Here is a 15,354-nt window from a genome sequence, read left to right as displayed (position 1 = left end):
CAAAGTGGGTGGCTCTAGTCGTTTACGCCACATACTGAATCTTCTCCATGGACCGTCATTCAAGCAAGAAAGGGCATCCTGCGCGACACGCTCCTCGTCATACCTCCCCATGGAACTTCCCATTTGCACGGGGTCACAGTGAATTTTTTGGTGAACCTTGTTTCTATGGGATTTGTAATTTAGCATGGCATTAGAACATCTTTCCCTGTTATTGGGAACTGCGCGTGCGCACAATTCAGCCTAAGCCCGCCCCCTTCTCGCTGCCCCGATTAATGTCACGTGACTGGCAGGATACGGAAGTATAGCTGTCAACAAAGATGGCGGTGTTTGCTGAGCTGCAGCGCCTCTGCGGAGCGGCTCTTTTCATGTCCCAGCTTTTCTTGCTGTCCGGTCGTGGTGAGTACTTGGCATCAGTGAACCGTACTACGATCTGGACGGAAGCAATGCGACACTGTCATAGGTCAGAGAATCCCTGCTAGAACTTTGATGCTTTGCTGCATTTGTTTAGTGCAATTCTGCAGTAAGCAGCAATTGGTAGGATCTTAAGGACGGCGTATGTGATCGAACAGCGTAGACAGAAAGGAAGGAGGCGGTCGAGGAGAGGGTACACCGCTGTTGCGAGGGGATGGCGTTGGGTTCGGTAGAACCCTTCTGTGTAGGGCTGACAGGCTCGTGGTGGAAGGCATCTTGGTCTATTACAATCATCTTATAAAGTGGGGAGAAAGGCTCTGGTAAAGTATTGCACCATCGAGTCGTCTCAACTTGCTAGACCGGCCGTATTATGTATGTATGGTATATAACTTTGCGGAAATGTGGTAGGAGGCACATACTGTGGCATATCCCTCAGCGAGGAGGGAGTGGATCGGCCTATTTTGTTATCTATTAGAAGCATCCTTGGGGAAATTCAGACAAGTTTTTTTTTTGTAAAGGGGAGGGAAAGACTAGTAACTCGTGGAACGTTACTGTAGGAGGCAGGGGGCTTGCTATGGTATAATATCGACACAGGGTGGTGGGAAGGTGTGCGACAAATTCTTCTGAAGTGGGTAGGGCTAGCGTCTTGCTGCGTGTGAGAGTGGAGTCCTCTTGCTGAGGGGGCGTATAAGCTTCAGTCCTGCAATAGGGAGCAGTCTCTGTGGGTGATTTCTCTGACGGGGGGATATTGAGTCTATAAAGTCCTTGCTGCAGGGAGTACGTTTTTAAATTGTATTTATATAGCGTTTACTACCCCTGACAGGCGTGTGATGAGTCCCGCCTTAGTGAGGGCCGAAGTTTGAGCCCTGCTGCATGAGGAGCGCTGGATACAGAGGAGCCCGCCTATGTGGAATCCTGCTTCTGCTGACGGAAACCTAATCCAGACCCACAATATCTACATGGTGCAGTGCGAATGATTCATGAAGCTCTCGGCCCCAGCAGAGGAAACCCAACTATTCTTAGACATGATCTGGTGCGGCTTCATGCAGGCCTTGTCCACTCGCACAGCTAAAGACTTGTATTGAGAAAAGTCTGCCAGAAACCATAAGCATGGGCAGCAATCAACATTCACTTAATTTTTCTATACCTGCGATGGCTCAATCTGATATTTATGTAGTGGTTGTGCCTGGCACTCAAGTGGCCATGTAGTATGGACGCGACAGGTAACTCTGGGCTACGAGGCTGAATATCTTTATTGTTTCAACTGTGTGCCTTAATATTGACTCATAAAAACATTTACTTTCTATAAATACAGTTTAAAAACACATATTAGAACAATCCAAGACCTAATGAAAAGTATATTTCACCTACAAAAAATTGTAATCGACACATCTGACTACCAACGTCTTAGCAAATTGCTTGTGCATATACAGTTTAAAAAATCTTGATTTACACGTCTAAAATAATTCCAATGAGAGTTAACCTATAAAACAATTAGTCATTTTAACTATCCTTCTATTTGCTACACATTTTCACAAGCAGTATATGTATCTAACACAGAGGTCTTCAAACTTTTTTGCTCCGAGCCCTCATCTAAGCAAAATGTTTTGGGTACGGGCCCCCCTCCAAAACTTTATGGCAAGGGTTGGGAGAGTAGGAGGGACTTGGCTGTGTGCAGGGGGCGGGGCTTATGAGATGATTTCAGGAGTACTTTTTCTATAGATCTAAACACAACAATATAAGACTTATTAAATGTTGTATTGTCCCCAAAATACTTCTTCTCATAATTGGTGTTGTGAGCCCCTCACACTCTTGGACCCCAATGCAACTACGCCTGCTTCATTAATGATAGTAGTCCTGAATAGCAGGCTATCTCCTCTACATCTGTCACCTCTTCCCCACCATGCCTGACCATCACTCTGATTTTGAATCAGGATCTCTGTCCCTTTCAGAAAAAAAAGAGCTCCCACATGTCTCCATTTTTCTGCAAAGGTGCCCTCGACCCTAATGCTAGAAAGGAAAATAAGCCCCCATGCACCTTTTTTAAAGGTAGACAGTCCTAATTCCTGATGAAGCGGGTCCCTCAAACCCATAGGCCCCACTCCTGCTGCATCTGCTTATTTAATGATAACCAGCAGTCACCACTTACACACCTGGCAGCAGTACCTGGTGACTAAATGAATGGTCCTTTTTAAAGAAAAAAAGGCCACTTCTATTACTTCATTTTCTAGATAATACATCACCTGCTGCATAGTAATGCATATCCAATAGATGTTCTATTCTGAAGGAAGGATTTATAGTATTTTCAATAATTCTACTCTATTGTGTGGTACAGGAAGACAAGTGTGTTCTTGTTGCACACTTATGTTTTTAAGAGATCCTAGTTCTATGTATGTTGCTGATTATTTTGCTACACAACTCACTTTGGTAGTCCTCTGCCATGTCTTTTTAAAATGATGTGCGCGGATTCAGCAGCCATTTAGTCTCTGAAACCTACTTTGGGACGAAATCACCACAGACCCAGTGTTGCTGTTGTCAGAAGGCCATTTGAGCTCTGTGCACATAAAACCAACCATCTGCTTATTGCTACACAAACTAACATGTCCTCACAGCACTCTAACAAATATTAAATATCACCTCTGCTGCTAAACAATACCTACCCCCTTTTAACAATTTCGTGTTTAACTTCAACTTGACAACTTTGTTAGTAACGGGCCCCTTTTTCCTTTCTCCTGACTCCAGTGATTCTTTGCACCGAACAGACCTGTCTTCCCTTGGAACAAGCCTTCCTTCTTTTCCTTCCCCTATTCTATTCTTACTTCCAATTGTTCTTTTCCCTTCTACATCTAAACTAGTCATTCGTGCCTTTCGATGAGCTTGACCCCAATAACTAATACCGCTACCTCTTCGACTGCATCTTTTTCCCGGTGCCCAACCTGCTGCTGAAGTCTATTGTCCCTGAACCAGGGTGGGTTGGTAGGCTTACTGTTTCCCTAGATCAACTGCTCTTTCGCGAATTCAGCACTGTGATGCAATTACCACTCCCAAATCTTCCTGGGTGAAGAGGGCTGTACCGTCCAATCCACACAGTGCACTGCAAGTCCCTCAGTGTGTGGTGTGTGTGGAAACTTCATAGGAAATAACACAATTGAATTGACCTATACTGTGTGGTTCTGTAATTACTGCATATCTTATCATCATGATTCAAGCAGAAGAAAACCGCTTCCACCAGAATCGGGGCTACCGAAATTCCCATTATAAAGGCCTAACTATTTATGTATATGCATCTCAGTTAGACCAGCCAATTGTTAACTCAATGATATTTAATGGTTTTTTTTTTTTTTTTTTTTAAATCTTTTTATTAGGTTACTCAGCAAAACAGAACGATTTAATGGGTTTTTAAGCAATTATTTTGGTACTCTTGCTGGATGTCAGTTAAATACATTCTTGAGCCATCCTCACTTAGGTTAGGAATTGAAAAGAGGCAGTAATAAAAATACATACATTTCTTTTGTCAGCAATTCTTCAAGAAACCTCATTTACAACACCAATAACTCTAACTCTCACAAATACGAGATCTATTACAGTGCAAATGATTGTTTTTTTTTTTTTTTTGCTACCTTTTCGACCCTGCCAACAAACTTACTGACCGCTGCCCCATAGCACTCTGATCACAGCTCTCACTTCAAGGGCTCGAAGTAAATGAAGACAGCCTGGAAATACTGAAAATAAACATCTCCGCTCTTCCAGGCCATCTTCCTTTACATGTATTTGCAGAGGCATTTGCGCCCCTCCCCCCCCACCTCGTAAACCCAACCACGCCCCCCAGTTTGACAAATCTGCTCTGACATATCAGAAGACAATGCTGCAATTTTCATAATGCAGTAGTGACAGCTGTATCGCTTAATTCATTCATCACACAATTTCAGGGGTACTTTCCACACAAATCCAATTATACCAGAACATGGTGCAGCAGCTTTTACATTTCAGTAGCGTCTTGCCTGTTGCACTTTCATATGTATAATCATAGCATCCGTTATACAGTTAAAATACAAGGGTAATGGTGTATAAAAATCTGATGTATGCGAGTTAAAAGAAAAGCAAAAACTGAGAGGAAACCAAATCATGGAAAACCAGTTTTAAGTAAAGACAATTTTATTGAAATACAAATAAATTGCAAATTAAAGGAATCATTTTAAAACAAAGAACATATTAAGAAAAAATCCAAAATTACATTAAACTTGGGAGGAGTTTAGGAGGAGTGAGGGGTTTTTGGGTTAGGTAATGGATACTGTTTAGGGGTGGTCAGGGTTTTTTAGGTATCAAGAATGGGTGGAGGTCAGGCACAGAAACGGTTAAGCGATGGGTGGAGTTGAGAGCTGATGAGGGTTTTTTAAGGTTTCAGTAATGGGTAGAGTTTAGGGATGGCGAGTGGTTTTCAGTGGTCACAGATGAGTGGAGATTATGGGTGTGGCGTTTCTTTAGGGCTCAGGGATTGGTAGAGTGTAGGGTTGTAGAGAGGGTTTAGGGTTCATGAATGCGTGGAGTTTAGGGCTGGTGAGGGATTTTTAAGGTTCAGTAATGTATAGAGATTAGTAAAGGATTGAGGGGGTTTAGAGGGTGTGAACGGTTTTAAGTTCTCAGGAATGGGTGGAGTTTATATGTAAAAAGGGGATATTAGGGTTCAGGCTGGCTCGAGTTTAGGGGTGGTGAGGAGTTTTAGGAGTCATGGATGTGTGGTGTTTAAGGGTGGTAAACGTTTTTTTAAGGTTCAGTGATGGGTGGAGCTTGGGTGTGGTAAGGGGTTTTAAGCCTTCAAAGACGGTTGTAGATTAGGCATAAAAAGGTTTTAGGGTTCAGGAATGGGTCAAGTAAAGGGGTAGAAAAGGCTTTTATGGTTCAAAGATGGGTGTAACCGTTGCATTTACACTGCAAAAAAAACCAAGAATTGGTAAATGCAGTTGGTTTCACTTTCAGAAAACATTATTTGGGCCAATGTGACCATAAAAGTTTCACCTATTTGATTATTAATAATGTTGTTATAAGAGCCTGGTGGGGCATATTGGATATAGGGATTGGACAAAAGTAATTTGAAAAAGCACTGAGGTGCTTGGAAGGGATGATCACAGGATAGATGCTGGTTAAAAAAAAAAAAGCAGAGGGCAAGTGCTGTGCAGGCTAAAGCTTAAAAAAAAGTCCCACAAAGCAAAAGAACACAGTAATTTGGCATCAGGAGACTGTAAGAGCAACCACACGAAGAACAGGACATTTTAGTATGCTACAGCCAATAGAAATGGAGGAAAAGTAAGTGGCAAGCACAGGACCCAGTGAGAGTCAAGAGGCCCGTTTTACTACAATACAATATATATTAACAGTAGATTCGCAAGTACTGTGCAGGCGAAACCTAAAAAAACAGCCCATGCTGTTGGGGCTCGCAGTCTGATGCTTATGGATTTTTTTTGTAGTGTGGAAGTCAAGACAGGTTAGTTAAGAATGTTTACAGTTCGAATTGTGCAAACCATGTGGCCCTCGTCAAAGTAGTAATACATCTTCCACCTCTTTACCCACTGCTCTCCCTGCTGAAATTCGGAACACCTCTAAAATACACAAATGTTTTTAAACCGGGAGTTACTTTCGAACACAAGCATTCGCAAAGTCAATAGGTCTCGCCCATGCAAGAGCTATTGGCTTTGCCAATACGTTTTAGCCATGTTGTACACCAGCTTTGCAGCTGTTCAGTATGGCTAAAAGTTAGTGATGTAATTGAGTGTCTTGGAGTAGAGTGGGATGTTATAGTGCAAGCAAGCATGGCAGTCCTCCTGTAATGCATTTTATAAAGCATAAACAAGTTACAATATGACCATTGTGTATGCGCACACATTGCTGCATTCTTGGAATATTCTTTCCATTCAATATGTTTGAACTGTTCTATTGGCTTTGCCACCGCTAGTGGTGCAATTCCCAAAAATTGACAAAAAGCCAAAAGCTTAAACGTGTACTCATAGACCCCAAGAAGAGTAGAATTATCTGGGCAACAATGGAGAGTAACTGCGGGAACTATGTAAAGCACCTCCGTGTCACAAGAGATTGCAAAAATTAATGGCAAAAGTGATGTAAACTTCCATTGAATAACCATGGCATTAAGGATAGCCCAAACCACCAAAGGCAAGTCTTAAAAAAAAAAAAAAAGCCAATGGCTAAAGGTGGTTGAGCAAAAGCCCATTCTCTTTTTATTGAATACAGATTTCTTATGTTTGCCATATTTTATTGGTAACATGTCTAGAACTGAAAACTGCATCTGTATCTACTCGAGAGACAAGCAATTCAAATACCAGTCCTCAGAACAGACGTACCAGCTATTTAGTGTTGGTGTTTAGTGTTAAGCTTCATTACTAATAGACTGCAGACATCCCTCTCCTCCAAGTCCTTTTACAACTTGCACAGTAGGTGACGGCGAACCTCTACTTATAAGGCATTGTAGCATGCAGGGGTCTCCTTCATTTTCCATATTCCTAATGGCAGGTCAGTGCGTGCAGAGGACTCGCGTTGTTGCAAAAGCAATAATCGTGGATCATCTTAGGATGTGGCCATATTGTCAGTTTGCTATACATAAAAGCATTCACGAAAGCCAATTGTACTGGCTTGTATTTTGAATAACTGGCTAAAATATTTTTTGAAGTCTGAAAAAAGCCTGCCGAAGTGAGAAGAAAAGCAACAAAATGATTGTTTTACATACACAATATATTTATGAGAATTTACTTTGATATGTAAAATTGTCCCTCGAGCACTGCAGTGCAACCACTCCACTGGAGGCCTAATGACGCACCACACAATCAATAGCAGAAGATCAGAGACTTAAACCTGAGGGTGAGTCTAAAGTCGGCTATTTGTATATTTTAAAGGGTGGGGACAGTGGAACAACAGACTAGTGTGCGGTTAGATGGGCCCGTGGGACATCGAAGAGGGTGGGAAGATAGTTGGGGTAGTGGAACAATACAGGAGTGTGGCAGTAAGAGGTGGTCACTGGGACAGTAGAATAATGGAGCAGTCTGTTGGGGAGAGTGGCAAAGTAGAGGGATGGGGCAGTCAGATGGGTCTAAAGGAGCAGCAGAAGGGCGGAGCATTGAGGTGGCGTCAGTGGGACAGTGCATGTGTTGGGCAGATAAGGACAGTAGGGCAAGAAGGGACAAAGGCGAGGACAGTGCTACTGCAGCTGGTAAACAGTAGAGCAGGAGACTACTATGCTGTTTTTAAAGGGGCAAATGCATCTGGCAGAAGTTTCTTTCTCTTCAGTCAGACTGTACTCTGGCTCCTCGATTCAAGCTACAGACAGAAGATGATTTAATGCGCTGGTAACAGTTTTCGAGGCAGGGACAGGCACCCTACTTTGCCAGGCGTGTCCTTTATAATGCTACTGTAGCAGCCGGTTCCGTCTCGTCTGTAGCGACAGGCCATATGAGTTCTGGATTGTCTCTAAAGAAGCGTGGCTACGAAGAGGTGTGTGCGTCTGAAGTACAGGAATACATGTACCATCAAGGGAACGGTGGAGGCAACACCACATAAACGGTTGCAAAGGAATAGGTTCCTGGGGGCTCAAACGACCTAAAGAAATGACGCCAAACATTACTGAAACCACACTTGAAATACACCAGTAATTAATCAGTCTGCGGGAGCTACCCTGCCCCAGGACATGGTTTTCACACAGCAAATAAAAAAGAAAAACACTATTTAGCTTCATACGGGAAGTTGCTGTCACAGTATTATTGTTGCAAAGAAGGGCAGCAGCTTTTGACGCGCAGTGAAAGTCACCAAGAGTGTTTAAAGTACCTCTTTGCTGGTCCACGACTGAGGATGAAAATTGTGCATGCACAATTTTCACCCTCAGTCGTGGACCAGCAAAGAGGTGCTTTTAACACTCTTGGACACTTTCATTGCGTGTCAAAAGCTGCTGTAAATGAGGGTGAACTGGCAAACGCAGTTTCTGAACCTGTTCTATGTATGAGGGCAAGCAGCGTGAATAAGACTGGGTCAGACAGGCAACATTGAGGGCCGGTGACCCAAAACAGGCCCCAGACAATGTATGTGACTGCATGCCATTCACCAGACTACTGAACTGCGCACCGGTAATGAAAGCAGGCGGCATGCCTGTCATTATACTGCAGGTGAGCCTCAGGTTGATGCCCACACACAGCATACTGTTCTCTAAGGTGCAGAACTGCATGGGATTAACGCCTGCACACAGCAAATCAGTCTGCGGCCAGACTGCAGACACACATGCATAAATAAAGCATTTTGGATGCCAGTCGCCACACTACAGAACAGCCTCCTAGGACACCTGCATGCCAATTGCCACAATGAAGAAATGTGGGCGAGTAATGAAAGCACTCTGCATGACAGCCTCCACACTAGAGACCGTGTGGTGAACAGCTTTAAGATAATGCAGACGCATTGCATTATAGTCACCACCCCCTGGGACACCCATGCACGAAGTTAACTGGTGACATGCATAGAGTGATTGTTTAATAAGTGTATCCCTGGGAAACTGAGTGCCCGGCTGCACCCACAGTCCTGTTGGCTCTTACTGAAGCTCTCGCTGAGAAACTCTGACATGGCAAGCATAGTTGGTTTCCTGCGCTTGAAGAACCATGGACAGCATTTCTGCCTTTCACACTTGAACTCTCATGGCAGGCAGACCATCACATCCATGGTAGCATCTGTTCGGTCCAGAATGAATGTAGTTTCTTGATTTAAACGTCATCCACCGGGTACTGTGTGAGAGCAACAACAGTATATACAGTCTGTTCCAACCACCATTCAAGTGTATTCTATCAGTGGGTGCAGCCAAGCAGTTCAAGACTCCGGCCTTGGAAAAAAGTCTGTTCTTCATAAAAAGATAAAACGAGCACTAAAAATGCAAAAGGTCTCGCATTTCATTAAGTTAAAGCCATTTGCTTTGCTATACAATACCATTCGCAAAGCAAATGGCTTTAACTTCATCACAGGCGAGACCTATTGCATTTTCAATGCTTGTTTTATATAGCGCAAAATCGATCGGAAGGTATCCGAGCACTTTGCATAACATGAGCACCAGTTGCGTTACAGACCGAGAAATTCATTTTGTTAGACACAGGGAAAATAAGTGATTTGCCCAGAATCTCAGGATGTTGAGCGTCCCTGTCGAGATTAGAACCCGGTTCCCTAGCTTCGAGGTTGAGCGCTATTGCCGTTAGGCCTCATCCTCACCATATAGATGGTTGCTTAATATAGAACGGTTTTGTGACAACTGCTGATCGTCAATACTCTTTCATATAAAGATCACAAGAGACCGCGTTCAGGCCTACATAAACAATCTATAGACTGACATAACGAAAAATCTAGCAATAAAAATTACAGGATGGGAACCCGTGAGAAAATACGGAGCTGTTGTGTGAAGGAAGTCAAGTGTTATCCCTTGGACAATAATCTGCCACAGAGCTCTGACTTTTGAGTTATTACGTAATGAGGGGTCAGGGGTTTCACCTATAGATAGTTGGTTAGTATAAACGTGGCTTGTGATGGTTGCCGGACTTATACACAGGGAGGAGCAGGGACTGCCCTACAAGCGCTGTTCCCAGCATCCCTCCTTCTGCTGGTGCCTTGGGGTGTGCACGTGATTTTTAGTGGCTCGCTGCAGTAAATGATGCGTCGGGCAATAATCATGTCCAAGAATCAAATTTGGGGTAAAAGGCCGCTTTATTGGACAGGTAGGCAACACAATATCTAATTGCATCAGCTCATAATACAAACATATTCCAAGCTAACACCCCCCGCCCCTAAGCAATAACCCCGTACAACTATCACCCCACCTTGTTCGGCCTAATCCTCCTCCCCCAAACCCCTAACTCCATCTCCTGCCTAACTCTTGCCTCCAACTTCTCTCCCTTGCTTTCCTCTGTCCGAAGCTATTCCTAATGCCCCCAAACCTTTCCTGCCTGTCTTGATCTCCTCCAACTCTGCCACCAGGAAAAACCCTTACTCAGGCGTTTTTCCTGTCCCCCTCTCCCCTCCAACATTTATTTTAAATTGAGCAACCAAGTTGAAAAACCATTCTAAACAAGATTCTTGAGCACCACAGCTGCTAAAACTGGTGAAAAGCTTTATTTTAAAGATGGAAAAAACCAGTTGTATCTGAAAGCACAAAAAAACTATACTGTCGCCAAACAGAATGAAAATTGGTAAACATTACCAAAGAAAACTACCACCATCAACTAGAGCAGAGCGGCATAAATGTCAAGAAACCTGTAGTAATATGAAAACATTTTGAAAAAGGATGGGGGGGGGGGGGAGGGGGGGGGGGAGGGAGGAGGGGAAAAAATAGGGAAGGCGATAATAGAATTAACTTTATAAGAAAAATTGAAAAACAAGTCATGCATTGAATAGTCTGCAAATAGATCCTGTCGCTTCAACAGCATAAATCAACACCATGTTTGTAAACTCAAAATCATTTCTCTTATATTTAAAATATAAATTTCATTACCAATAAAAGACAGATGTACCCCATCATGCCTGGAAAAACTGATAGTCTCCTTTGGTTATCTCATTATGAACAAGCCAATATATATTATTAAGGATACAAAAACGCTGCATTTCGCGGTTGACTTTCTTCCTTGCTCGTTCAATGGCATTAAATCTGTCCGCCCCTCTCCATATTCTGCGAGGCATCAGAGCAGTTAACACCAATTGTGCATTGGGCCAACTGTTTGAAAAGAGTTACAGATCCGTTTTCATTTCAATTAAAAGCCCCAACCCCGACAACTGCACCAAATCGTTTCCCCCAGGTGTAAAATGACCACTTCTGGCTTGTTGTTGGCAGATAACTCGCTCATCAAAGGCAAAAACAGCCCCCATCTCATGCCACTCTTTCCCCACCAGGACAAAACCACTTCCTCAGAAGAAACACCCAAATTCTTCCAGAAATACCGCTTTTCTGCTTGTTTGGCTGCCCATTTGATGAACAAGTGACCAACCATCCAGACTTTGTGTTGATGCCTTGCCAAGTTTGTTACCAAACCTAAAAAGAGAAACCATTAATATTCCCCAACATTAACTGTCCTGGTCCAACTTTCTAATATAACGTAAACAACAATCTTAGACCAACGTCCCAATTGTTTTAACCTCCTCAATAGCAAATCCCCATCGTGCTGCCTCCGATGCTGCCCCAATACGAAAGGAATGGGTACCAAACTTAGTTGGGTCTTTGCCCAGTCTCAATAATGCCTTTCGTAAAACGGACAACATCTGAAAGGCAGTTAGCTTTGACCCATTCTGATGCCTAAAAATTCAATTTGTAGTTGCACCCCCAACCGACACAGTCTAACCATGCTTGGACGGGGCATAATAAACCGCCAATAGCCTGTAATATCACTTTTGCACCTTTCCCCATTTGATCCGTTTATGAGTGCCGAAGAAAAATCTCTGTTTGAATGTATTAAAGATATGTTTTCTTTTGTTATGTCGTTGTTAATTGCATTTCCCAACAATTCAGAGACCCTAAAGGCACCAAAAAAGAGCCAAATCATGCACAATTTAAATAATCGAAATTCAAATTCAGAAAAACAAACCTCCTGTAGCTCGCTAACTATCCTATGTAACAATTGTAGGGATATGGGCTCTCTTGTATAAACCTCTCTTTTTTGTCTTAGCCCAGCCCTGAAGAATTCTTCTTCCCATCTCGCCTGCGGACGACTCGTAGCCCCAGAAAAACTTCCCATAAAATGATATACCGGCTATTGTGGTGGAAGAAATGCCCTTATTGATGTTAAGCATAATGAACTGCGTCACATCCCTTCTTAGTTGTTCTAAACCCACCCTATCAAAACTTCTATATGCAGCACCTGAGTCTAGAAACTCCAGCCAAGCTTTTTGTACTTTTTGCTAAAGAGTGCTCGATGAGACGGTACATATTCATATCACCAGATTCCATATCTCGCTGGGTATCTGAGTCTTTCGTATGTCTGCTCCTGGCGCCAAGTCACGGAATCTCTCCCACTGAAAACGAGATAGGGCATCCACTATGTTATTTGTGATACCAGAAATGTGCCTTACCTTGAAAATAATGTTAAACTTAAGACAGCCTATCATGAAAATCTGCAACAATTTCAACAACTGCTTATCTTTAGGTTTCTGACCGTTTATCAAATCAACTACTGTTTTGTTGTCTAAGTTGAATAAAACCGTCCTGTTGGCTAAGTTGGTTCCCCAAACAGCTAGAGCCACTATTAAAGGAAAGAATTCTAGGAAAGCTATACTTTTCTTTTCTGCGGCCCAACTGGCCGGCCATGTTTCCGCGCATCACCTTCCTTCCCAAAAAAGGCCAAAACCATTAGCCCCAGAAGCATCAGAAAGGAGTTGCATTTGCCAAATGTAATCTTCTTCCAGAGACCAGAGTGTTATGCCATTAAATCCCGACAAGAATGTAGACCAAACCTCAATCTGCTCGCATTTGAGCCGTTATTCTAACTCTGTGGTGAGGAAGCTTTAGACCTGACATAGAAAAACCCAAACGCCTGCAAAAAGATCTGCCTGCGCGAATGACCTTGCAGGCAAAATTGAGATGGCCTAGCAAGCATTGGGCTTCCAACAATGTTAGCTTCTCAGCTGAGCGAGCGTGCTCCAAAAGTTTAGTTATTTCAAAAATCTTTTTCTGAGGTAATCTGGCCTGCATTTTAGTAGTATCAATTTCAATGCCTAAATATGTAAGGCAACAACGGGGACCTTCTGTCTTATCCTCCGCTAGAGGTACCCCCAAAACTTGAGCAAAACCTTTAAAATCCTGTAGAGCTTTTTTGCATTGCTGAGAGTTAGCTGTACCTATGAACAAAAAATCGTCTAGGTAATGTGTTACCTCAGTATGTCCTGTGCTAATCGAAAAACACCACTGAAGAAAGGAGCTGAAAGCTTCGAATAGTCTGCATGATATGGCGCAACCCATAGGAAGAGATTTATCTACAAAAAACTTTCCTTCAAAAAACTCTGAATTCTCCCCTGACTTCCTTATCATCTTGAAGGCTGAATCTATTGATGAAATTTGCACCATTGCATCATCCCTGGATATAAAATCATTAATTGAGTAACCTGAAGGCCATGAAAGATGCTGAATCACCCTGAACTCTCCTGCAGCCTTCTTGGGTACTACGCCTAGGGGTGACACAATGAGATTATCCAATGGCCGTGAGTCAAAAGGCCCTGCCATCCTTCCCTCCTGGATTTCAGTCAGCAGTTTCTCCCTTACTACCTGTGGGAAAGCACTGACAGATTTTAAATTCGGAGCAAATCGGCGACAACGTGGTCCCTGATAGCCTAATTTGAAACCCTTCTTAAAGCCCCATTCTAATAAGGCCGCCCCTTGTGAATTGGGGTAAAATCGTAGCCATTTACATAGGTTGTCCACTTTGGTTGGAGTAGAAGCCCTTGTTTCCAGACTGAAACATGTAACCTCTGCCCCTGTTGGGAAAACTGTTTCCCCAATATGCCTGTTCGCCAAAACACTGCAAGACTGCATGCTTTCCTCCACACCTTGAGCACTCTTGCTTATACTTGCAGGGATTCTTTGCACAGTACCCTTTGTTAAAGTCCCAACATGCCCCAGATATGACTGTCTGCTGCTTGTCCCAACTTACCCCCCCCCTCCCCCGGGTGGGTCTATTCTGAAAGGGCCGATAAGGAACAGCTAAACCGCTAGCAGTGTGCATGGACGGAGGAGGCCGCTGAGGTTACATCCATTGTACCCAAAGCTCATTATCGACCCCCCCCCCCCCCCCCCCACCCCCCATGGTCTTTCCGGCATCAAAACTAATCTGGCCCTAAATTCCTCATCGTAGTGCAGCCACGAATATCCCCCGAATTCTGAAGCTGCATTCCGAATTGTCTAAGTATTTGAAAAACGACACTGATCTATCGGGAAATATTTCGCAGTATACACTGGTGAAAATGAGAAAAGCAGAAGTCCATGTGTCTATGTTCGTGGGTACCCTTGGTCTTCTTGACAACTCCCATGCTTCCTCTTTTGAACCCTCTTTCGCTTGAATATCTCTGTGAAGAAGCTTAAAAACATCAATAAAATCCCCCGTCCATATCTTATCCTTAGTAGACTTATTTAAATGTGCACCCAGGGTATAGAAAACCCCATATACGGTAGGCGTCTAAAATTAGGTGTAGATTTGTCTTCGGACTCTGCTTTTTTGTAACAACTGAACTTACTGTATTTTGGGGTTTGTCAATCGTGCAATTCACCTCGTCGCAAACTTGTATAAATTGAGTGAATTATTGTGTTCAACATCAGTACCCACGCCCTTATCGACCCGTGTACGCTTTGTAGGTAAAAGCGCATGCGCCTCACCTGATTGAAACTGAACGTGCTCTTCGGCCATCGTTCTGCTCTTTGCTCCCTTGTTGTGATTCCTTGAACCGGATCCACACTGAGTGCCCTCGCTTATTTTATTCTGAGAAAAATAAAATCTCGACAAATCTTTAGTACAACCCCCCTCTTTTTTCCCCACAAGGTTTTGACGACCTTCCCATAGGTTGTCCACTTCCAATATTTCCCCTTCCTCCAAAGAATCGTTGTCATCCAAAAGTTGTTCAGAAACTACCACCCCTTTCCCACTTATATTAACGCCCCTACCACTACAACTTGGTTGTACCCCCATCAAACACCCTCCAATTTACAGCTTTTTAAGAAAATGCAGCTCTTGTATCGTCCAACGGTGTGGGAAATTTCGTTAAGAAATCCCCCTCCCCAGTACTTCTGACGTTGCTGGAAGCCTGACATTAGCCTCTCTACTGCCCTTTCTTGCGTCTGGCAGAGATTCGCCCACGTTGGGCTGCGAGCCGCTTGAACTCGCAGCTAATGAAGAACTCCTGTGATTAAGTTTCAATTACCTATCTTTGTCCTTTATTTCCTGT

The 15,354-nt window shown here is 43.4% G+C and overlaps 1 protein-coding gene across 4 annotated transcripts in view; it reads left to right on the top strand.

Annotated features, from left to right (window-relative positions):
* Window positions 1–266: 266 nt before the first annotated feature.
* Window positions 267–15,354, top strand: part of TM2D3 (TM2 domain containing 3) — a 73,090-nt gene continuing 58,002 nt past the window's right edge. Inside the window, exon 1 of one of the 4 annotated variants that reach the window (XM_085644062.1) lies at window positions 267–396. In XM_085644062.1, the coding sequence (XP_085500188.1) occupies window positions 318–396 (79 nt within the window). In that variant the 5' untranslated portion in view covers window positions 267–317. Of the gene's footprint in view, window positions 397–1,606; window positions 1,635–15,354 lie in introns of those variants that run through there. The other 3 variants (XM_085644064.1, XM_085644061.1, XM_085644063.1) reach the window with 3 other exon arrangements.

Source organism: Triturus cristatus, chromosome 3_1 (assembly GCF_964204655.1).
Source record: "Triturus cristatus chromosome 3_1, aTriCri1.1, whole genome shotgun sequence".
NCBI classification, from domain to species: domain Eukaryota; kingdom Metazoa; phylum Chordata; class Amphibia; order Caudata; family Salamandridae; genus Triturus; species Triturus cristatus.
The sequence above is the reverse complement of the archived record's forward strand: the minus strand, read 5'-3'. Positions and strand labels throughout refer to the sequence as shown.